The 24,945-nt window shown below is 40.5% G+C and overlaps 1 protein-coding gene across 10 annotated transcripts in view; it reads right to left on the bottom strand.

Annotated features, from left to right (window-relative positions):
- The window catches only part of TRAK1 (trafficking kinesin protein 1), a 147,044-nt gene that overhangs the window by 82,210 nt on the left and 39,889 nt on the right, over positions 1-24,945 (bottom strand). For 4 of the 10 annotated variants that reach the window (XM_080975771.1, XM_080975759.1, XM_080975760.1 and 1 more), the window contains exons 2-3: positions 11,779-12,065; positions 952-1,146 (exon numbers count right to left, since the gene is read on the bottom strand). In XM_080975771.1, coding sequence (XP_080831897.1) covers positions 952-1,146; positions 11,779-12,065 — 482 coding nt within the window. Of the gene's footprint in view, positions 1-951; positions 1,147-11,778; positions 12,066-24,945 lie in introns of those variants that run through there. The other 6 variants (XM_080975769.1, XM_080975770.1, XM_080975767.1 and 3 more) reach the window with 5 other exon arrangements.

Below are 24,945 nucleotides of genomic sequence, written 5' to 3'. Positions count from 1 at the left end.
AAATTCAATGAGTCAAAAAAACACTTTATTTAAGCTAGATAAGGACAAGATGAAATTATACAATTAAATATAAATATAGATGGGAAACAGCTATGTATTGTGAGTACTTATCTACTTTTAAAAAATTTCACCTATGATCTTTTTCTTTTACTTCTTTATTTTTTTCTTTGTTCTTTTTTTCTTTTTTCTGATATCTTATCTTTCATTTCACTCCTTTATTGTGAATAGCATTTTACAGAGGTATAAATAACTGTAAATATGAAAAGAGACAAAATATTCTCTAATTTTTTTTCCTTGGTTATATGTATTTTCTTTTTCTTTTGTATTTTCTTTTGTTGTAAATATGTATGTTTTCTAATTGTACTTAATAAAAAAAAATTTAAAAAGAGATTTTTCAAGGCCACTCCAATTTTTGTTTTAATTGAAGTTTGACTCCCATTTGCTTTTTGGTCACCAACTGGGCTGCGATGGCTTGTAGGTTATCAACCTATGCTGCTGTTTTTCATTCCCACCAGACCCAACTAGAGTTAAGCAGCTTGCCTGTAGGACTGCAGCCTCAGCATCTTAGCTTGCCGCTGTATTACAAGCCAAAGGAAAGTCATGCACTTCAAGGAAACTGACATATGCAAGCTACATTCCAAATGCTTTTAGCTGGGTTTAAAATGTCACAAACAGCCTACAACAAAAATGCTATCATGAGTGGTATATTTTTTCCACTGTGTTTTCCACCTGCTTTGCATATATTATACAGTGCTTCACGGAAGGAACAGATACACACTCATGATTTCTATTGTACCAGTGACAGTTTTCAATGTGATCCATCCCACATATTACATTATTTATCCAAGAATAGCTGCTAAACTGAGGAAATTTGGGGTATATTGGGAGAAGGCAACTCATAAATTCTACAGGCAATTGCATTTGAGGACAAACGAATACGTTTGGACTTACGGAAGTATTTCAGTGTCTCTTCTATTTGCTCTGTTGTTAAATCAATATTAGCATCAGGAGAAAGGAGAGGGGTATGAAGCCAGTCGTCGTGGTCATAACCATAGATGGTATCTGCTCTTAGCTTGTAGTGTGGTAGCTGCTCTTCAAGCAGACTGATGATTTCAACTTCGGGAAGATTTGTACTATTGCACACATCTAAAGAGAGGGGAAAGACAAGCATAGAAACTGGGTTACACCACATTCAAAATAAAAATAGAAACACTTGTGATTTAATACAAGCCACATCAGCCAACTCCCATCCAACGCATTCCATCATCTCCAGAAAAATTCCATCAGAAAGAGGAGGGTGTTGCATTGCTTACAAGCTCTGACTAAACATTTTGTAAGAAACCGAATAAGAAGCTTTTGTCTCAAAATGTGGGCATTTCGCTGCTTATGAGCTACAACTACAGAAACCAGAAACTATAACATTAAGCATTTCTGTCAACAGGCTTTGCTTCCATGCAAGTTTGCCTACTGGAACGCTTGCCCAAGATGTAAAGCTATTCCATGTGCTTTTTTTTTTTTTTTTTTTGTAAACGATATTTATTAAATTTTCCATTTTAACAATCCAATCAAACCACACTAAACATTCCAAATTATTCAAATTATCCAGTAATCAAACAATCCAAATATTATGCCAAATTATAAATTTTTGGGCGGACTTCCCATGCTCCGAGGTCAGAGTGTGTGTGTTTCTATATCATCTCATATTTCTGCTATTCCATGTGCTTTAGACAAGAAAAGATTGACCAGAGACTTTAAACTCTGATGCTATTATTAGTATGTACATATGGGCTACCTGTTACCAGCATTAGCTGTGAGCTTTTAGTTTCTGATGGAAGCAATGTATTGCAATACTCCTAAAGGTTTGCAGTCTATTTCATCCACAGCAACCACACCACAAAAACCAGCACCCACAGCCTTGCTTTCCAGGAGCAAGACGACAAGCAGCTGTTAATATAAATTGCCTAGTAATTGCATGCTATTTGTTCCTGTTTCATCTCTGGTTCAAGGCTTTTATCACTTCTACCCCAGCATTACTAGGGAAGAAGTCTCCCTCATCCTTTATGACAAAGCAATGTTGCTGGGAATCAGTGATCTCATCGCCATGTGACTCAAGGAAGCCTCAAAAGAAAAACGTTTTACGAAAAATAGCTCCCATGTGCTAAGGCAGGGAATGAGAAAGATGCCAGGTATTATCTTCAGCTAAAACACTTTACTCATTCTGTTGCATTTTTTTTTAATTCAAAAGCCTACATTTCAAAATAAAGCCATCCCACTGAAGCCAGTTACATGTGCTTTTATGGAGCTACATTTTTTAAAAGCCTAAATGCATTGACTATAAATACATGCCAAGAGTTGACAGGATGTGTGTCATAATTATTTTAGCTCTCAATGCACAAAACCTCTCCCCACTGTGCCTGGGTCTTTTGTGAATGCCAAGAATACTGCACCAACGTGAATGAAAAACGGAACCATGCTTGTGCTATGATTTTGGTTTCACTGTCAAATTAGATATGTTGGTAGTGGACTAAGAGAGAGAACTTGCCAACACTGATTTACTATGAATTGGGGAACAAAGTAAATTTAGTTTCATGATCACAAAAAATCCAGTTAAAATATTACTAAGAATAATAACGATAATGATGAAGATTATAAATCTTAGGTTTGTTTGTTTCCAAAATAACCAGCAATACCTGTACTTTCCCTTGGATTATTTAAAGCTTTCTTTGTCCCCCCTCCCCCCTAAAATGCTCATTGCGGCATACATACTTCTCTAGCCATCCATTTCATTCTTACAACAACACTGTGAGGTAGGTTGGGAGTTCATGACTGGCTCAAGGTCACCAGGTGACCTGGAATCTGAACCTGGGCATCCCTGTCCTGAGTAAAACACTGAACTCTGCACCATACTGACTCTCTCACCCAAGATGGAAGCACATTTTTCTAAGATAACTTACATCAGCAATTGGATTGAGTGGGATAAAACGTATGAATGCAGCAGATATAAATGGCATTAAGGGTGCCTCAGAGCAAGGGACAAATCTTCCTAGATTCTCAAAAGTCTGTGACTCAGTCACAGTATCTGCACCCTGGTCTCTTAACTATGCCTATTTGATAAAGAGTCTCGCTGCTTGTCCTTCCATGAGCTCATTACATCTACCAAAAGCTTCTTACTTGACTTATTTTCAGCCCAAAGAGAACAGCCAATTATCTTAATAAGGAAAGAAGGAGCCACCGGATTTGTTGAACTGTGCAAAGATCAGTTCTGGTACTTGCTATCACATTCATCCTTCATCCCATTAATGCTTACTGAAGCTTTCACTAGTCAATTAAAAAAAGATTCTGCACAAGGGGCACAGATACAGCACATGGGTGCCAATTCTCAATGAAAGCCATGGCTATGTTTTCTACTGCAAATAATACAGCCTTTAAAACAGCGTTGTGGGGAGAGCTATTAATACTGCCCAGTAACCAAAATCCTAAAGGGACTTAAAGCTTTTTGAAGTTTTTTTTTTTAATGATATTTATTGGAGTTTCACATGAAAAAAACATCTTAATAAAGAAAAAAGAAAAAATTTAAAAATAGAAAGAAAAAACACCATACAAAGTATGAAATACAAAATACAAAAAGAAAAAAGAAAAAACAGTTAAAAACAATTCCGTCTTTACATCACAACTTTTACATTTACTTATTTCCCGGACCTCCTCATACCTCCCTCTTTTGTATTCCAGTTTAATTTGTTAGTCCAGCAATTCCTTTCTCTCCTTTTTAATCCCATCCTTAATCTTAATATAATATAACATTAAATTTTAATCTATTAAAAACCAATTTTCCAATAACTTTAAAGCCTGTACAGCTAGAAGCCACTTAATTTCAATCCAACATCACTCTAACATTCTTTAATTTTACAATATTTCTGTAAATAGTCTTTAAAAAGCTTTTTGAAGTTTTAATTTGAAAGACTGTTTAGAGCCAGCAGGTTGCTTCTTGGGATTAGGGGGCAGGAGAGAGAAGAGATAACCCTCCCTTTCCAAACCAAACAGCTTACCAGGGGAGCCAAAGTAAATGCAGGATGTTTTAAATGAACACCTTTCCCCCTTGTTGAACATCTCATGTTATTAGTACTGTACTGCTGTGTTAGGAGGGTAAGCTAGTGCCACCTGGTGCTCAGTAATCTCAATGACTCAGAATTCAGGCACAAAAATGGTCCTCTATAATAAAAGTTGCATCCTGGACCAGAAAGGCAGCAGAAAGGAGTAGGGAATGACACAGATCTGTACACCTGACAATTAATGGAAGCCCCACCTCTGCTTGAAGTAAAGGTAAAGGGACCCCTGACCATTAGGTCCAGCCGTGACCGACTCTGGGGTTGCGGTGCTCATCTCGCTTTATTGGCCGAGGGAGCCAGTGTACAGCTTCCGGGTCACGTGGCCAGCATGCCTAAGCTGCTTCTGGCGAACGAGAGCAGCGCACGGAAACGCCGTTTACCTTCCCGCTGGAGTGGTACCTATTTATCTACTTGCACTTTGACGTGCTTTCGAACTGCTAGGTTGGAAGGAGCAGGGACCAAGCAACAGGAGCTCACTCCGTCGTGGGGATTCGAACGCCCGACCTTCTGATTGGCAAGCCCTAGGCTCTGTGGTTTAACCCACAGCGCCACCTGCGTCCCTTCTGCTTGAAGTACCACCTGGTTATGTATACTAACAAGGTCCTCTGAGTTCTTGAGAAACGAAGTATCACATAAAGGTCGAAGGCTTTGCTTTTTCACAGCAAAACATGGCCTCACCAGCTTCTGGAGGATGTGTGCCCCAAGGTTGCAGGAATCTCCATCGTTATGCAGGACCCTCCCTCCTAGTCTGTAATGCTCTGTTCTAAGCCTAGGGCACCTTATTTATTCATTCATTCATTCATTCATTCTCTATACCACCCTATACCTGAAGGTCTCGGGGCAGTTCACATAAAATATCAAATACTGTACATAAAATCAAAACAAAGCCAACAACTCAATACCCCCCCCAAGAGCCAGTATTTTTTAAAAGGGAATAGGATGAAGATCAAGTCATGCAAAGGCCTAGTTGAAAAGGAACGTTTTTGCACCATGAAAGTGAGATGCAAACATCACTTTTTCAATGACGCATCAGCTGTCACAATGCACTTCATGATATGCTCCACTTCTCTTACCCACTTAAGACAGTGTGCAGTAATTTGCAGAGGATAGTGATCCTTTGCAAAAAGTAATGGAAAGAGCACCTCAACAAGCTGGCACGTGAGGAGGAGATTTGTAGTTGAATTAACATTTCCATTAAATCATTTCCAAAAGACAAGTAAAAGGGTTTTTAAAGAGAAGTAGAAAAGTGAATCACAGAATTGTAGAGTTGGAAGGGACCATGAGGATCATCTAGTCCAACCCGCTGCAATGCAGAAATATACAGCTGTCCGATACGGGGATCGAACCTGCAACCTGGGCATCATCAGCACCATGCTCTAACCGCCTGAGCTATCCAGCTAAAGAAAAACTTTAAGATGGGCTACCCAAAGCAGACCTTGGTCAAGGGTGGCCATGCGTCTTTCTTTCCAGAAAGCAATTCTGCATTTGAAGCACTTCCTGATTTAAGTGCAGTTTAAAGATAAAATAGTCCTAAGGAGCGAGACTTGAAGCACTTGGCAGCAAACCAAGCAGGCTCACAAATCGTCTCACTACAATCTTCCACACTATGGTGAGATGTACTGCATTTCTAGTTAAATTATAGTAACAATTTCTAATTTTGTTTCGAGACGTGTATATTTGTTGTTGTTGTTGTTTAGTCGTTTAGTTGTGTCCAACTCTTCGTGACCCCATGGACCAGAGCACACCAGGCACTCCTGTCTTCCACTGCCTCCCGCAGTTTGGTCAAACTCATGCTGGTAGCTTCAAGAACACTGTCCAACCATCTTGTCCTCTGTCGTCCCCTTCTCCTTGTGCCCTCAATCTTTCCCAACATCAGGGTCTTTTCCAGGGAGTCTTCCCTTCTCATGAGGTGGCCAAAGTATTGGAGTCTTGGCTTCAGGATCTGTCCTTCCAGTGAGCACTCAGAGCTGATTTCCTTAAGAATGGATAGGTTTGATCTTCTTGCAGTCCATGGGACTCTCAAGAGTCTCCTCCCTCATGGATCACTGCCTTGTCGTGGTGAAGGGCTTGAATAATTCAGAGAGGCTATGAGCTCTGCCATGCAGGGCTACCCAAGACGGACAGGTCATAGTGGAGAGTTCTAACTAAATGTGATCCACCTGGAGCAGGAACTGGCAAGCCACTCCAGTATCCCTGCCAAGAAAACTCCATGGACAGAGACATGTATATTAGCATATGCTAAAAGGGGTTTTTAAGGGTGTTTTTTTTTAAGGAGATGCATTTCCTATCTCTTTTTTTGGTAATGCCCACCCTACTCTGGGCAGCTATTTTGACACAAGGCAAGATGAAATTAGGATGGGGGTCTTCCTCTCCTAAGGGATATCTGTATCGCCAAAAGCTGCCTACTGTCATGGAAAGGGTGGAAGAAGTCTGCCAATACATTGGAGGGGGGGAATGAGGCAGATTGGTCTTGCTATTAACTGATCGGTAACCTGACAAGTGAGAAAGGCCATCTGTTGACAAAACAAAGTGAGGAGACATATGGACACCACCATTCTTACAACACTGGCTTTGTTACTATAATCTGCTTTATATTGAGCAATTACAATAGGAACTGACCTTTTTTATTTTTATTTTTTTAAAAACCCTTCCAAGAAATATACCACACATCAGTGCACTTGAGATAAAAGCTACTTAAAAATAATCTAGAAAAGACTGATGCACAATATATTATAAAATCAAAAACATGTCAGAATAACATGCAGGTATACTCATTAGTGGGGTTTGTTTTCCACCAATACAGATCTTTATTCCAGTCAAAAGGAAATAGAAAAGTTAAACAGCAAACCCAGAAAGAAAAACAAATGGTGCTTTTTATCACAGTTCCTCTTGTGCAATAACAAGACATATTCACCAAAAAAATAAAATTGCACCACCAGAAAGAATAGAGGCTTTTGTTATCCCCTAATACTTCTACAACCTACACTGTCCAGACAGATGGAGGGAGACGCTGAAGAAGCAAGACGCTATTCATAAAAGCAAAGAACATAACTGTTAACAATGCGCCTTTTGTTCATTTACCATTGTAATTCAGCATTTAAGCTGAACCACAATACAATTAAATATAAACTGTATTAAAAGATTAAAAACCCATCTTGGAAATCAAAAGTAAAAATGATTATGATTTTTTATAAAGCACCTAACAAAGCCACAAATTCATTGTGGTTTATATCTTTTGATATTTTAGAAGTTCCACAAGGGTCTCTCTCTGTGTGTCTCTGTCTTACTGTGCATATGTGTAGTCCTCTGGAATCTGTCACATGTCAAGGATGTCAAGGTAAACGTATACTATACTGAACCCTGCTTTGGAAAAAAAGGCTTGCACTTCCAGATTTGGGCTATTTGAACAAGTAGCCTACTTCATGTCCAGGGCATCCCTCCAAAATTTCTCTAGAAGTAGAAAATCACACTGAAGGCAAGAACACTAGATGGTGCTATAGCTTCATATCATCAACTTGTCACCTTCTAATGCAAGGGAGAATGCAAATAGAGCAACTTCCAAATAGAGACAAAGGAAGTAGCAAACAGGTTAGGAAAAGGTATATAAAAAGGCACAGTGACAAATATTAGTGGGAGGAGAGGACAAGGTTAGGACAAGCATTTAATGCGCTCCATTCATTAGTGCTCCTTAGCCATATCAAACTTATTCAGCATATCAATAAAGTTAAGCTTCATTCTACTTTCCCACTGAAAGTCTGATAGAAAATCCATACCTCTCTCACAGTGAGTGAAAACATTATGGACCAGCCAGCAGACTACTTTGTTTGCTGGGGATTACGGGTTCCCAATTACTCACAAATGCGGAGTGCAGTTGAACCTGGACACTGAACTGTTTTGTGGTAAATAGTAAGCACATTAAATGAAAACTATAATGTGAAACATTTAGGAGAAAATGTATTTGCAGCCTCTCAGCATGCTCTGACATGGGGTGGGGGAATGGCTATTCAACAAGACTTCTAGGTGGAGACATTTATCCAATTGGTATCTATACTGGATCTACATTTATTTCATATGTGAATTGTTGTTCAACATTGCCTTCATACATGCAAATGTCTTAGATGTTTTTACATATGAAATTCTTCTATGCATGGTTTTTACTGCATTGTAAATCGCATAGATACACATCCCGGGAATAAATAAATGAAATTAACCACAACGATAATTATTTATGCGTGCTATTTTTATAGAGAGATAGATCTACATTTTGAAATTGTGATGCAGCTCTAACGCAGCATCTCATGAGCTAAGTGCTTTCCATATACCTGGCTCATTCCAAGTTGCTGGGGAAAGAGAGCTTTTAGGGGCTTCCAGCTACTAATTACATGACAGACTGTTCCCGTCGCCAATGAGACAGCTTAAATGAGAGTCAAGTTGCAATTGGAGCTTAGAGAAGGTGATGGTTCAAATAAGCTTTCCCAGTAGTGATGTATGGATGTGAAAGCTGGACCATAAAGAAGAAGGCTGATCGCTGAAGAATTGATGCTTTTGAATTATGGTGCTGGAGGAGGCTCTTGAGAGTCCCATGGACTGCAAGAAGATCAAACCTATCCATTCTTAAGGAAATCAGCCCTGAGTGCTCACTGGAAGGACAGATCCTGAAGCTGAGGCTCCAATACTTTGGCCACCTCATGAGAAGAGAAGACTCCCTGGAAAAGACCCTGATGTTTGGAAAGATGGAGGGCACAAGGAGAAGGGGACGACAGAGGACGAGGTGGTTGGATAGTGTTCTCGAAGCTACCAGCATGAGTTTGACCAAACTGCGGGAGGCAGTGGAAGACAGAAGTGCCTGGCGTGCTCTGGTCCATGGGGTCACGAAGAGTCGGACACAACTAAACGACTAAACAACAACAACAAAGGAATGGAACTTGGGGAGATACCTGCAGAAGAAGCAAGTGACATGCAAAAAAATGAGGAATTTGATCTAGGCACACTGAAGAGGATGGTGGTAGTCATAGAGGTACCCCCTGAAATCTAAAGTGGTGCAATCCAGCAACAGACACAGCAGCCACCAACTTAGGGTGGGAGGGAGAGAGATTGAGAGTATTAGAATGAGAATCTCAGTATTTTTTGAAGAGTGCCAGGAAGCTAGTCCAAAAACCAGAGAGAGAACTTTAAGTAGAAACACTGGGAAATAAGTGAAAAGAGGGAAATTCAGTATGAGAAAGTGCAAATTCAATAGTGCAAAAATCATTGTGTATAACACTGCTTAAGTAAAAGAAGTTGGTTCTTGCAGTTTTTGCAGAAGGAAGAAGCAATATAGATATGACAGTCACCTGGACGTGGGGAAAGAATGAAAATCCCAAGAGAAACTGCAAACTGAGAAACAAAGAAATTGCTTAAAGAATGGTGGTGTTGGACAGAACGCTCAGGAGATTATTTATCAAACCAATATAAATGTTAGCCCTAAGGAGGTCAGATTTCAGTTATTTAACAGCACATTTATAATTTGGCTAAAAAGTTTCATGAAAACCTTGTGCTGAAGACCATCCCAAAAGATAGCCCAATGTAGGCTTACTGTGTCTCCCCCATTTTGTACAATCTGTACAATCCTCCATTCAAGGATTCCCTGCAGGATGTTATGAAAGAAGGAAGTGTATAAAATAACACTCTTTTTAGCTTATTAGATGATGAGAGAATCAAGAAACCTGCATTTCTGTTTTATGGTACATTATCAAGAGATAATCTGTGATCAGATGAGCTGCTCTGACACACACACAGAAGGAGGATATTAAGTTAAATTCTTCCTGATCTCGGAATACTTAGAAAGAGGAGTCATAAGCACGATTTTGTTGCAACATGCCCAGAGCACATGTTTCCTGTAAGAAATTCAGTTTCTTGATGCTGTTTACCTGCAATCTTTTTAAAGCAAAACAGAAATGCCAGAATCATCACAGGGAGGTTTGGGGTGCTCATAGCCCTAAATCCCTGTGCTTGAACTGAATCCCGATGAGATCCAGTCAGGACCTGCAAAAAATACTGAATTCAAGAATTTTTATGGGAATATGCCTGCTGCTTTTCAACGGCCTGAACAACCTTTAAGAATGAAAAGAAAGCAATTGCAGCCAAAGACAGTAACCACCAGCACCTATTAAAATTCCAGACTTTTACAATTAATGGAGACTGCATCACACTTGGAGAGAAACATTCTCCCCATCACTCTCAAACATCCATGTGCCTTCCAATCAAGGGAGAACTTACCTTGCGAAGTCAAAAACAATTATTTCATCCCACCCAATCACAAAAGTGAACTCGTGTGTGTGTGTGTGTGTGTGTGTGTGTGATAGGGGTGTACATGGTGTGGTGAAGGTGTGTCCTCAGGAAACAGTTCTGTGTATGCTCAGACTGCCCCTCTCAGCACCCCTATGAGGTCAACACTGAAGCTGCTGGTTCGCCTCATGACAACAGATGGAGCATAAGCCTTCATACTGGAGCTGACTTCTAGGCAGTCTGATCAGTCACTTGTTTTCTTCTGCTCAGAGACATATGAGAGAGCCCTCTCTGCCCTAGGTATACTTTTGATTAGGACTGGCTGAGCGCTGCAGAGACCTTCCTGGCCAGAGAACAACAGATTGACAGTAATGTATATTGGACAGGAAAGAATTTGTGGCTTTGAGATCTTGGGGGATTATTTATTTATTTATTTATTTATTTATTTATGAGGGTGGGGAATGAATAAATGAATGAAATGAAATATAACAACAGCAACAATAACAACAACAACCACCACATCATCATCATCCTTGGGAGGGCTGTGCCCCAATAGCCCTAATGGAGCAGCCTCCACCATCCCCCACAATAAGTTCACGTGAACGTAATTTCAATATTGAAATTAAAATACTTTATTGCCACTTGTACAACTTGTATACAGTGAGATTACACAAGCACCTCCCACTCAGCTCTCTTAGTCTTAATTCCCCTCGTTTACTGACGCACACCCACCAGACCCTGTTGCCCTGTTGACCCAGTTGCCCTGTTGTTATCTTTTCCTTCAGCAGCCTAACAGCCCACGGATAGAAGCTGTTCTTTAACCTGTTGGTGCGACTAATCATGCTTCTGTATCTTCTGCCTGAGGGCAGGAGATCAAGAAAGTGCCAGCCAGGGTGTGAATCATCCCTGAGAAGTTTCCTCACTCTCCTGAGGCAGCGTTCTTCGATGTTATCCAGCAGATCCACGGGACAGCCCATAATATATTGTGCTGTATTCACCACCCTCTGTAGGCACTTCCTATCAGTTGATGTCAAACCAGTGTACCACACCGTGATGCAGTATGAAATATGTAATGCAAAAGCTAACATGTATGATTTGTTCTAGAATCTGCTCCTCAGACAAGGGCAGGTTTTTGCTTCCTGTTGTCTGGATTAAATCTGAATAAAGTTTCACTGAGAATACTAGAGTTCCTGTGCTTGTCTGCATGAGGCATCTCCCATAAGAGAATCTAGAGCTGTGTCAGTAGCCCTGCAAGAAGATGAATCTTTTCTGGAATCTAGTCAAGTATGCCTAATTTTAGCTCTGCAAGAAGCAATGTTGTTGGCTTCTGCAGAAGAGGCAGGCTATTACCTCCAAGGAGATAGACAGAATAGCCAAGCCAACAGCCAACTGGTCAACAACCTACCAGTAATGGTGCCAGCATCTCTGTACTCCCTGTAGTCTGATGGGTCATTTTCCACGGCTTCGCTTACATAGTGCTCTTCATGACAGGCTAGGACTGCATGGTCGGTTGTCTCAGGAAAGGGCACAGTGGCAGCCAAAGTGCAGTCGTTCAAAGCTGTGGCGTCCAGCTTGGCAGGTTTTACAGGGAAGTGCCAACTGCCATCAGGGGGGCCAGCGCTGGAGACTGGGTCTGGCAGAGGTAGAAAATGCAACCTTCCTTCTTTGCAGTAGTTGGCTTCCTTGGGAGGTCTGTAAAACATACACCAGATAGAGAGAGAATATGAGCAAGGTTTAATTCAGGCAATCAAAATCAAAGAGTTAATCAAAACAGAACTCTTAAGCTGTTTGCTCTTTTTCAGCAATTCTAAGGTACATGGCAGCTGTCAGCGTATAAACGGTCTCTATTTTATTCTTAAATAGATGCATTTGAAGGTTAGAGCCTGGGGATAAAGTCAGAGGTTGAGGAAGTCCCCAATTTCCAGTTTCAAATATAAACAAACAGAAGAACCCATAAGGGTGCCTAAGACCGATGATTATGATGCAATAGCATCTTATCATTTGCCACATCAATGGGAGCCCAGGCTCAGCTGCCATAACCAGTACCACCTGTTGTCCAAGATTTTATTTATTCACACATGAAAAAGGCTGGAACTGCCACCGATGAAAATGAAGATAAAAGCATGGCAATGGCTGGCAGGATTAAACCAATTATGGTGTTCCCAAGCACAATCACTACATCAATTCCTGCCCTAGAGACATACCCATTTTCAAAAGTGACTATGGCAGTCAGTCAAAGTCAAATTTTCTCCCCCAGTTCAGCTATATATCAGGCACTCCATTTACTGCTGGGTACTTCTTGCATGGCAAGAAGAAGCCAAAGACCTACAGCATACACTGAGGTCCCTTAAAGCAAGCTGACTTTTATTGTGAGCAACAACCCACATGCTCAAAAATATCTCTCTGCCAGGTCATATCCTTAAATACACTGAATGCATCAAAGGGCATGTCTAAATGACTCCAACTCATATCAGTCTTTCAATAACCACAGTCCAGACATTCTTCAGCCCACAGTGGCTCCCAATAGTCCGTACCTCTGCAGTATACCAAGTTCTCATTATGAGAATTTTTTTTAGAGATAAGGCGCCCTCATCCTCATCGTGGAATACTTCCTTAACTCCCATGTATTTTTCTGTATGGAATCAGAAGCAAATGTTGTATGGATCTTTAACACTATGGAATTCCAGCTTTGCTCCATTATACAAAGTCATTGGGAAATGAGTCTAGTCCTCACCAAACACATGCTAGAAATCCTTTGACCAGGTTAATTTGACTTCCTGATTGGTCCTGATCCACCACTTCAAAGCACAACTTCTATAAGTAACCAACACAAAAGAAGGGACATTTAGTCCTTCCACGTGAGGAATGGGCACACTTTAGGCCTGTTGGGTCTCCCCTGTTTTTTGTTGTTTTTTTACTAGAACCCAAAACCTACCAAAAAGAGTCAGGTGCAGAAAATATGTAGTAAGGGTTTTTTTGACCCATGTAGCAAGAATTAAAGGGCATGGCACCTCTGAGCATATTCTGAGCCTAATAACTTGTTTTCTCTTCACAAACACACAGCCCTTTCACACCAAAAGTCTGCAACTAGTTAGCTTTCTTCATTTCAACAGCTTCATTTAGCTGCGAAAACTTGCTTTGTTGTTAAAGCTATTTAGGAGTTAGAAACCTTTGATGATCTACTGCAAATTGTCCAGAAATCTACTAGATTTCAAACCTACCTTCTAACCACTCCTGTTCTGCAGAGTACGGTTAGCCCTTGTGTAGGGCACACTTTGATGAAGCCTGTGACTTGGATTCTTTAAGCTGGGGACATGCGTCAGCCAAGCAACATGGGTACTGCAGTGGTCACATTCCTTTCTGCCTTGGGAGGGCAAAGCAAAAATCCCTAAGCCTAAAGCATTGGGAGGAGCCCATGCTTTGAATCTTCCCCATGCCAATACAGTTTTTAAAGCGCCATCACTGACTCAACAGCAGCATTGACTCTTCATGTTAAGCCAGTAGAATGGGAAACAGTGGTACAACTGTTGCTCTCCCATTACTGGTTACCTAGCCTTAATCTTCTGCCCCAAGTGAAACCAAGCCTAAGCAAATACAGCTGGTTTTGCTAATATTTATCCACTGTAAACTGCTGTTCCCCTTCCTCTGTCACAACTTAGGCAACCACTGCACAAGCAAGGATATAACATCTGCACAGCCAGAGGCAATTTTGAAGGCCTGTATCACAGCCAGTCCTGGTGCAGTGAGCAAGCAGCTTCTCATTTCTTCATGTGTATTCAGAAATAAGTCTTACTGCATTCACCCCAAGGTGAATGGCGTTAGCAATGAGAGGCATTCTGCCTCCTCTTTTTGTGCTTTGGAAATGGGCTGCAAAGTGTATTGTCTTGCACAGGTGCAGCATGTATAATCTGAGCGCGAGGTATCATGATCCGTTGACATTTGCTGCCTGAGTGTGTCTGTATGTGTGCACATGTGCGTAACTGATTGAATGCAACCATCAACAAGGCATGTGCCCCTAGGTGAAAATTTTTGCTGCCTGCCCCGTGAGCTTTCCAGGTATGTTCCGGTGCTGGTGCTCACTCCATTGGGAGTTCATCCAAATAGGAATTTGGAGTCAAAGAACCTTGAACAATTTGCTTACAAAGACTCATTCGCTGAACTAGAAAGTTATTCTCTCCTTCATCCCTCCCACAGACACTACTGAGAGAAAAGCTAGTTGTGAAAGTATTGGCTTTAGGGACTTGATGCTTAACATGATTATCTTAAACATTTCTTTTTATTGTGTATGTTTTCTTTCATAAGTAGCTGAACTTCAAAAGTAAAGAGATCTGATTTTTTTTAAAAAAATCACCTCTAAAGCTATAGAGAAACCAGATGCGGCACTGGAGAACTTACATAGCTGTTTTGTTTTGTTTTAATTACTGCATAAAACGTGTGAGTTCAGGGAGAGGAGGGCAGCAGTGCAGACTTTTGCCCTCTACAAAATACTTTGTACATCTGCCACTACTCATAACTTGATAGAAGTGCCATGGGTGCCATGACTGCAGCAAAAGAAAAAGAGGTGAGATCCATTATAAAATAAACCCTGGAAGTATATAATAACTTACTAAATCTCAGCTGAATCATTTATGTCCATTACAAATTTGTCTGACAAAACCATACATTTAAAACATAGCTCTGCTCACACTTTTTCTCTCTTTAGTCACAATCCCTTCCAGGCAACAAAACAATTGTGGTCTAAAGAACAAATCGCATATTTAAAATGTCAATGTTCTAGACAATAATATCTTACTGCATCCCTTCTGAACCCTCATTTTTAAGGCTATCTTTCTTGAATGGTAGGAAGCCACCGTTTGAAATATTCATGTTCTTTGATTCCATATCTTTGTTTAAATTTCTTTCCTGTCCCACCCATAGGCAGGGGTATATCTTTTATTTGCTCAATTACTATAGTAACTCAGCCAATCCTTCAACTCAAAATACATACATGAACAATAGAGGGCCTTGTGACTGTCAGATATATTGTGGCACACAAAATAGGTGTGTACACACACACACAAACGAAGACAGAGCAAGAGAGAACATTTTTACAAGAGGCCCAGCAACGCAAGACAGAGGTGTGCCACATTACTATGTACAGCAAAAACAAAAATGAGATTCAGTCAAGAGTGTATATACATATCTAATGACCAAGACAACATATTATACTGTTACATATGGCTCAATATTTGATTGTCATTTGATTAAGAAAATTAATTTTTAAATTGGATTTAAAGGGATATAGTGCTACCCATTTCTAACTAGTTATGAGTTGGCAAGCTAAGAGGAATTATGTACGTAGACATCTGTGGGAGGACAATTATCTTATCCTCTGGCTGTTACTCACCAGCAACAACCCAGGACTTTGCTTCTGCCACAAATCCTGGTGTCAACTCCGTCCTCATCTCTAATCAAGGGAAACTATCATTAACAACGTTTGCCATGCTATCAGGAGCTCATTAACTTGTACATCTTCCAAAACAGCATATGCTGCCATATGCCAGCAGTGCCCTTCTGACATATATATAGTCCAAATCAGACAGACCCTCTTTAGATGTTTATGTTCCCTATATCCGTGCCTGCTTCCTATTTTGCCACCAGTTGGGAGTCGGTCACACACATTCTTGATTGAATCTTTTACTCTTTTGAGCTCTGCCCTGTAATCTTTGGTATTATTCAGCCTTAAACATCCCTACACCTCCTTCTCTCTATTTCCACATATTTTATCTCATTATCTAGCCATATCTATCTATAAAACAGTCTTGAGAAACACAACAGCCATAAGCTTACTGATTTTTTTTTTTTTTTTAATGTCTAATGTTTTACGTGCTGTAAGCCGCCCAGAGTGGCTGGGGAAACCCAGCCAGTTGTTGTTGTTGTTGTTTCTTCACATCACCTTTTTTCTATGACCCGGTTCGCATGTAATACTAAGCCAAATCATGTCTACCTAGGTGTGAACATGCAGGCATGCAGATACTCACAACAACAACAAATCATAGCAGCTTCATTCCTCCCTCTGTCTTGCTGTTGCTGTGTTATTTGGAGTTAAACTATGGTTTGACTTAGTGTTACATCTTAGTGTTTGTCTTGCTCCAGAGAAACCATGAGCTGTAGCCAAAGTTTGTTCTTAGCTTACCACCAGTCATTTTCCTGGAGCAAGGCAAAAAAGAGCCCAGGTTTGGATGCAAGGCTTAGCTCTGGATAGCATAGCAGCAGGAAGTGATGCAGCCACAATTTTTTGCTCCAAGTATGCATTTCTTCCGTTAGCCATGGTTGGCTTAGCATTGTATGTGAACTGGGCCTCTATCTTTCATATACAACCATGTTGCAAATGCAAACCTTTTTTTTTAAAAGAACCATCAAAGAAAGGTGTTCATAGGATTCGTATAGATGACTATTTAACAGCCGTTCTAATATTGCTTACAAACCACAGCTGCAAGCTAAGTCTCTGGGGGCGGTTTGATATCACTCCACCAAAGCACTCAGCAGCATTTCCATGACATGCTCAGATGGAAAAAGAACTATCACCAGAACAGTTTACATATATTAGAAAGGTCTGTGATATTCACTCCTGTAACTCCAAGCTGTTACTATGCATAGAAGCACTGAAAGGCTGCTTAGGAAGGTTTAGGCAACTAGTCTCGCTAACCAAAATTGCTACCTAGATTATTATTATTTTTTAAACAATTTATTGGGTTTTACAATAGAAATAAACATAATAAACAATATAACATTTGTCTTAACATAGTTTCACATTTTCTTTGGACTTCCTCACATCTCCCGCTCCCACTTTCATCGTTATAACATTTTGTCAGCAATTTATCATCTTATTTAGATTCTTATATCCCTTCTATGTTTCATAATCTTATAGTTCTCGAAAGGAGTTAAATTTTCACAGTCTTACTTATTTTCTTAAAAAAAAAAAAAAACTTCTAAGTTTAGTGGTGCTCAGTTATTTTGGTCTAGCATCTTATTTAGCATTCACTCAAATTACAATGTTTTTGTAAATAATTCTTAAATTTCTTCCAGTCCTCCTCAGTCCTCTCTTCTCCCAGGTCACGAATTCTGCCGGTCATTTCGGCCAGTTCCATGTAGTCTATCAGTTGCATCTGCCATTCTTCCAGTGTGGGTAGATCTTGAGTTTTCCAGTATTTTGCGAGAAGTATCCTTGCTGCTGTTGTTGCATACATAAAAAATGTCTGGTCCTTCTTTACCACCCCTTGGCCGACAATACCCAAAAGGAAAGCCTCTGGTTTCTTAGTGAAGGTATATTTAAATACCTTTTTCAATTCATTATAGATCATTTCCCAGAACGCCTTCACTTTAGGGCAACAAAATTGCTACCTAGATTATTCCCTGACCACTAGCTGCCTGGTCATGAACATGGTCTTTCAGTAACAACTGTGATTATATTTAAGAGTGTGTGTGCGTGTGTGCGCACGCGCATGCGCACAGACCCTACAAGATAAATTGTAGGGCTGAGCTAAAAAGGAAGTGTTTGATTAATCCTTACATGGAGCAGCAAATTAAGTTTAAGTGCAAATACAAATGTAGCATGGCCCATTCCTTAACCATAGCAAATTTCTTTCCTCAAGGAGGTCAGAGATGCATACGTGGTCTCTTCTGCCTACTTTAGTCTCATAGCAACCCTTCCAAGTTTTATTAGGTTGAGGGATCATGACTGGCTCAAGACCTCTCAGCAAGTTGCACATCCATCAGGGATTTGATCCTAGGTCCCTACATTTTAAGATGAAGGAATGGGAGTAGGTCACAGATTGCATGCTCCCAATCCATCTTCTTGTTTTTCAAGTTCTCCTTGAACTTAACTATGGTTTGGTCCTATTGTTACACCAACTTGTTTTGAAGCTATTTACAATTCCTGATTATGCATTAACCATGGTGAACAGTGTACAGAACCATGAACCATATTTCAGAGTTGGAAGAATTCATGCTTAAGTAGGAAGGCAGAGTGTGATAACACATCATGTTCCTAAATTCTAAAAAATGCAGCTGCCATAAGAGGCAGCATGTTCACATCCAGCTGAAAGATCAAAGTCCAGGAAGAGCAACTAGAATTATATTCAGACCACCTCTGGATATGAAACTGGACTCAAGAGTTTCCTTTGCAAATAAAACAAGCTCAGTTTTCTGATTGGTGATGCCTCTGTGAAGGAAGTTCATTTTAGGACACAAAGAGGGACAAGGAAAACAAATGATTAACAAAATCTGGAAACAGCTGTATGACTGAGAGTACGGAGAAAGTTGTGTGCCTAATGGATGTGCATACACAAGTGCACAAAAAACAAGTTGACTTAAAAACAAATTAAATGAACAGCACTGTGTGAGAAACAGTGGAGGTTCTTTTTTTAGCCACCTACAGAGGAACTTGATGACATTTCTTAACTATAGAAATCTGAAATGTAATCATATGTTCAGAGCAACTGAGTAAAGTTACACAATTTTACATAAAAGATAGCACAGGTGAAAGTGAGACCATGTACCACAAAGGTTAGTGAAATTATCTGGGTGTGATGAAATATAGGTAACAGTAAAAGTAATAATCTATTGAAGGGATTACAAGAATGCTTCCTTCCTTCTTGAAACCTAGAGATGTTATTTCGGAATCTGTTTCATTATTTCTTTCATATTTTCATAGTGACTCGTGGAAAAGGATGATTGTTGGTAAAATCTGCAGATTTAAGCAAATCGGTAGGGCTCGTGGAGAGAATGAAAGTGGTTATGCAGGATGACTCGTGGAGTAATAAAGTGGGGTGAAATTGAATGATACAGAGCCATACATTTGAGAATTATAAAAGTCATCTGACGTGACAGATGCAGAATCAAATCCAAGCAGCTTTAGTCTTTCGAGGTGGTTGGAAACAACAGCACAACTCAAAGTGCTGGTGCTGACCTTTAAAGCCCTAAACGGCCTCGGCCCTGTATACCTGATGGAGCGTCTCCACCCCTATCATTCAGCTCAGACACTGAGATCCGTAGAAAAAAAGACAGTCACGGAACCGAAAACTACACAAAACAAATAAAATACCGTGAAAATTCCTGAAATGAGAAGTAATTGACTAAAAATATTAAACTAAATAACAAAAATCACAAAGTTTAAGGAAAAAATTAAAAAAACCTAGAATTGAACAAAACCTTAATGGGATGCCGGCTACAAACCTCATTTCACTGAACTATTCAGTTTCCTCAGAAGGAAATAGAGAACTCATAAACCTTAAATGATTTTAAACAAACTCAAGAACAGGGCTGAAATGCTCCCCCGAGTTTACAAAAAAGGTTTGAAAACCTCAATAGCAAGTTTAAGACACAGCCCTATTTAAAGCAAGCCAAGCAGTAGTGATAAGCAATTGAGGACTCGGCTGTGAAAACTCTAGTATTGCCTTTACAATACTAACCCTGTGAGAAGTGAAGCTATAGGGAATCAGGCAGAGGGCCTTCTCAGTAGTGGCACCCACTCTGTGGAACACGCTCTCATCAGATATCAATGAGATGAATAACAATGTAACCTTTAGAAGACATCTGAAGGCAGCCCTGTATAGTGAAACTTTTAAATGTTTTATTATGTTTTTATATATGTTGGTAACCACCCAGAGTGACTGGGGCAACCCAGTCAGAGATGATGATGATAATATTGTTTTTCAACACTAGATCCAATCCAGTGTCAGAAATACAGTTTAGGGCAATATGGTGCTCTATTGTGTGGAGACCATCTTCGAATCTGTAATATTTACTCATGAAGCATGGTGTTTGAGAGGCCTCACTGACCCCACTGAATATGGGTTCAAGGATAGAGAATGGATTTCCTTTACAGTGGTACCTCAGGTTACATACGCTTCAGGTTACATACGCTTCAGGTTACAGACTCCGCTAACCCAGAAATAGTACCTCGGGTTAAGAACTTTGCTTCAGGACGAGAACAGAAATCATGCTCCGGCGGCGCGGTGGCAGCAGGAGGCCCCATTAGCTAAAGTGGTGCTTCAGGTTAAGAACAGTTTCAGGTTAAGAACGGACCTCCGGAACGAATTAAGTACTTAACCCAAGGTACCACTGTACTTGAAACCCGGCATTTTGAATTCAAAAAATGAACTAGGAAATTGCATTTTAAAAAATCTATCCTAGAATGTGGGATCATCCAAGCTATACACAGAAGTGGTTTAAGAGTAACTGGATTATATCTGGAAGATTATGGGAGAATCTCAGCTTTAAAGAACAGTATTATTGTAATATTGCTAGCAACACTGATTACCTTAAATGAATACCTTATTTTTTTAAAAAAAGTTAATTAAGCAGGTGACTCTCACAATGTGTGCAGAACATTGATGTAATGGATTGAAATCAATCCTGACCCTTCTTTCCTCCCAGAAGAAATCAATTACATGCTGGCAAACTCTGCCACTCTAGTTTAAACTTCCAATGGCTCTACCTCTAGTAAATTAATTACTCTAATTACAAGTTCATTTTGGGTACACGGGATGTGAAAGACAGACAGTCCACAATTTTATGTTGGGATACTTAAAGCAATAGGCATCCTTTACTATGAAAAGTACTTTCAGGTCAAAATTGCAATGTTCCAATATATTTTTCACAGTTAGAAGCCCAGATATCCACACCACCACCCCAATTATGGAGAGGATGCAAGTGTTGAGTGCATATTAAAACAGAAGTGGCTGGCAACAAATTTTCGAATTGTGCTAACTTTCCCGCATTGCAACAATATGAAACTAAGGAAGAATTTGAATATTTAAATAACAACAACTAAATTAGCCAAAATGTATAAAATGAGAAATAAGAATGGTTGGAAATATAATGTTAAAGAAGGAGATTTTTACCATATGTGGTGGACCTGCGATAAAGTCAAAATATTCTGGGAAAATATATATAATGAGCTTTTTAAAATGTTCAGATATACTTTCCCTAAAAAAACGGAGGCATTCCTGCTGGGGATGACCAGAGTGGAAATATTAAAAGCTGACCAGAAACTGTTTATGTATGCCACTATGGCAGCCAGAACCTTATTCGCCCAAAAGTGGAAACAGCAAAAAGTAGAGGAATGGCAGACGAAGATGATGGGACTATGCAGAATTGGCAAAGCTGACAGGGAAAATCCGAAACCAGAGTGACCAAGCGTTCCAGGGAGAATGGAGTAAGTTTATTGAATATACAGACAGTTATTGTAAACATATAAAGACACTAGCTGGACTGTGTTAAAATTCGCAACGTTTAAAAGAAGAAACTTTCTACTTGTGCTTTAAGTTTTTAATAAGTTAAATGTAGAAGTCAGACAGTATAACTGTGTGGTTTTAAGATGTGTTTTATAAAAAACAGGTGATGGAACGGAGAGAAGTCAAAAGCTTGGTAGAGCTAAAAATTTGTAAAAGGTGATATGATGTTATAATATTGTTTAAAATGGAAAATTAATAAAAACTATTGTAAAATAAATAAATAACAAAGCCATCTGCAGTACCATAGAATTCTAGAGCTGGAATGAAACCCAAGGGTCATCTAACCCGATTCCCTGCATTGCAAGAATCTCAACTAAAGCATCCATGGTAGATAGCCATGCAATCTTGGCTTAGAAACTTCAAAGGAATGAGAGTCCACAACCTCCTGACAGTCTGTTCTACCGTTGAACTGCTCTGTCTCTGTCAGAAAGGTTTTCCTGATGTTTAGTCAGAATCTCCTTCTTGTAACTTGAAGCCATTAGTTCTAGCCCTACACTCCAGAGTAGGAGAAAACAAGCTTGCTCCATCTTTCATATGACAGCCCTTCGGATATTTGAAGATGACTATCCTAGCTCCTTTCAGTCTCATCTTTTCCAGGCTAAACATACCCAGCTCCTTCAACCATTCCTCATAAGGCTTGGTTTCCAGGCCCTTGATAATCTTGGTTGCCCTTCTCTGCACACATTCCAGCTTGTCAATATCCTTCTTAAACTGTGTTGCCCATAACTGGATACAGTATTCCAGGTATAGTCTAACCAAGGCAGAATAGTGGTACTATTTCTTCTCTTGGTCTGCACACTATACTTCTGTTGATGCAGCCTAGAACAGCATTAACTTTTTTGCTGCTGCATCACTGTTGACTTACATTAAGCTTGTGGTCCACTAAGACCCCTAGATCCTTTTCACATGTAGCACTGGTAAGCCAGCTGTCCCCTATCTTATATTTATGCAGCTGGCTCTTCTTGCCTAAGTACACAGAAAAATCATACTTGCACCCTAACTTCTGCAATTTATTGTCAAGTCTGATGTCTCCCACTTCCTTTGCTCCGTTGCACTTTCCTTTTTGCTTCAAACAGCCACACAATTGTTTCTTTCCCTGATCTGGTGCCCTTCAGGCTACAACCGCCATTAGTCACAGCTATCACAGCCAACGGTCATGATGGGAGCATCATCTGGACAGCACCAGACTGAAGAAGGCTGCCTGAGGGCCCTGGAACCTTCAATAATAGGGTTTGATACAGCACAAGAAGACAAAAATCCAAAACTCCCTGTGCGTAAGAGGAGCCAAGCCTTTCAAATAGTTTGGCAAGCACCTTGTATGTACTATCCAAATATATAAAGATGATAGATTCCCAAAAACAACTGGTGTGGTGCAAGCTGGTGTCACGAAGCAGCTGAGCAGAGAATCTAGAATTGTGGAACTCAAATCTTGAGTCAGTCTTGCTGCAACATGTGCTCAACCTCAGTATTACGGGGATACCATAGGAACCAACTCCCAGCCCGAGGTCCCTTTGCCACCTCTCCTCTCCCCCAAATAAAATATTTGAGGGGGCCAAGCACCTCCAAAGTTGATGAGCAGTGCCCATCAAATGCTGTGCGTGTGCCATGTCTTGCGATTGATTACGTGGGGCTCCCAATATTTTATTCAAGTTGGCACTTCTTGGGTAAAGGGGGGTAAAGGGGACCCCTGACCATTAGGTCCAGTCATGACCAACTCTGGGGTTGTGGCACTCATCTCGCTTTATTGGCCGAGGGAGCCTGCATACAGCTTCCGGGCCATGTGGCCAGCATGACTAAGCTACTTCTGGCAAACCAGAACAGCGCATGGAAACACCGTTTACCTTCCCGCCGGAGTGGTACCTATTTATCTACTTACACTTTGACGTGCTTTCGAACTGCTAGGTTGGCAGGAGCTGGGACCAAACAACGGGAGCTCACCCCATCGAGGGGATTCAAACTACTGACCTTCTGATCGGCAAGCCCAAGGCTCTGTGACTTAACCCTCAGCGCCACCCGCGTCCCTACTTCTGGGGTATACTAATACTAATCTACTACACTGCGGGCTGATTCAAATAGTTTTATCCATCTTATGTGAATTCAACCTGTGGCTATTGTAAGGCTTAAAAACACAATGTATATTATTTTTTATCTACCTAGCAGTCGTATATACATGCAAAGCATTACTGAACTAAATGCAAAGTCATTCTTAAAGTGAGAGATTCAATCTTTAAATTAAACACATGCTGTTAAAATAATGTCATTCTGCTTCCACTTCCCATATGTTTCCTCATAAATCACCTGGGCAGTGAGCACAAACTATTTTTAAAAAAGAGAATTGTGTGGTACTGTTTTGTTTTCGGTGGCCAGTGCACAGTTTGCGGCCACCAAGATTCTGCCTTCCCTGCAAGGCTGGAGCTGGTGGGGCAGGCAGATGGAGCACATTAGTAATGCAGAGCCAAAGTAAAAGAAACCCCAAAGCATCTCAAACAGTGCTAACTCCATAAACTTGTCCCACATCTCTGACTTGGAGCTTTGACCTTGTGCTTTCAAGGCACTCCAAGCACCTTGGAAGCATCCAGTCAAGTTGGCAGGCTTCGGTTCCCCTCTTGAGCTCCAATATTCGGAGTTCCAAAAGTCCAGGCCTTGTCAGAGGACAGCAGAACATTAATCATAGTGAGCATGAGCAAGAACAACATTGTAAGCCCCTTTTGATACGAAGTCCCATGTTGCTGACCACTGTCCGAAATTAGCCAGGCGCCAGGCGCATTTTGCACCTAGCATTTTGCACTAGTGACCAAGTTAAGATGCCTGGGTGAGTGGATGGCACCTGACATCTCCACCATCTGGAGGTGCATGCCTGGGGCTCACTGGATCTTAACTGTTTTCACACACTAATGCCCCATCCTGTATAATTCTATCAGTTATAGTTTATCAGCGCAATTGGAATGAATTTCAGGAACCAAAATGTTTTTTTCTGTGCAGCCTGAGCGGGAGCAGTCACCATTCAGAAAAGAGGTCAGAAAAGGTCAATATATATGTGGACTGTCCGTGGATCAAGTGACTTTTCTTCTTTAAGTTCTCAAAGCTCTTAACCAGGGGTCAGCAAACTTTTTCAGCAGGGGGCCGGTCCACTGTCCCTCAGACCTTGTGGGGGGCTGGACTGTATTTTGAAAAAAATATATGAATGAATTCCTATGCCCCACAAATAACCCAGAGATGCATTTTAAATAAAAGCACACATTCTACTCATGTAAAAACACCAGGCAGGCCCCACAAATCACCCAGAGATGCAT

The sequence above is a fragment of the Podarcis pityusensis genome, assembly GCF_964106645.2.
Source record: "Podarcis pityusensis genome assembly, chromosome: 12".
Classification (NCBI taxonomy): domain Eukaryota; kingdom Metazoa; phylum Chordata; class Lepidosauria; order Squamata; family Lacertidae; genus Podarcis; species Podarcis pityusensis.
The sequence above is the reverse complement of the archived record's forward strand: the minus strand, read 5'-3'. Positions and strand labels throughout refer to the sequence as shown.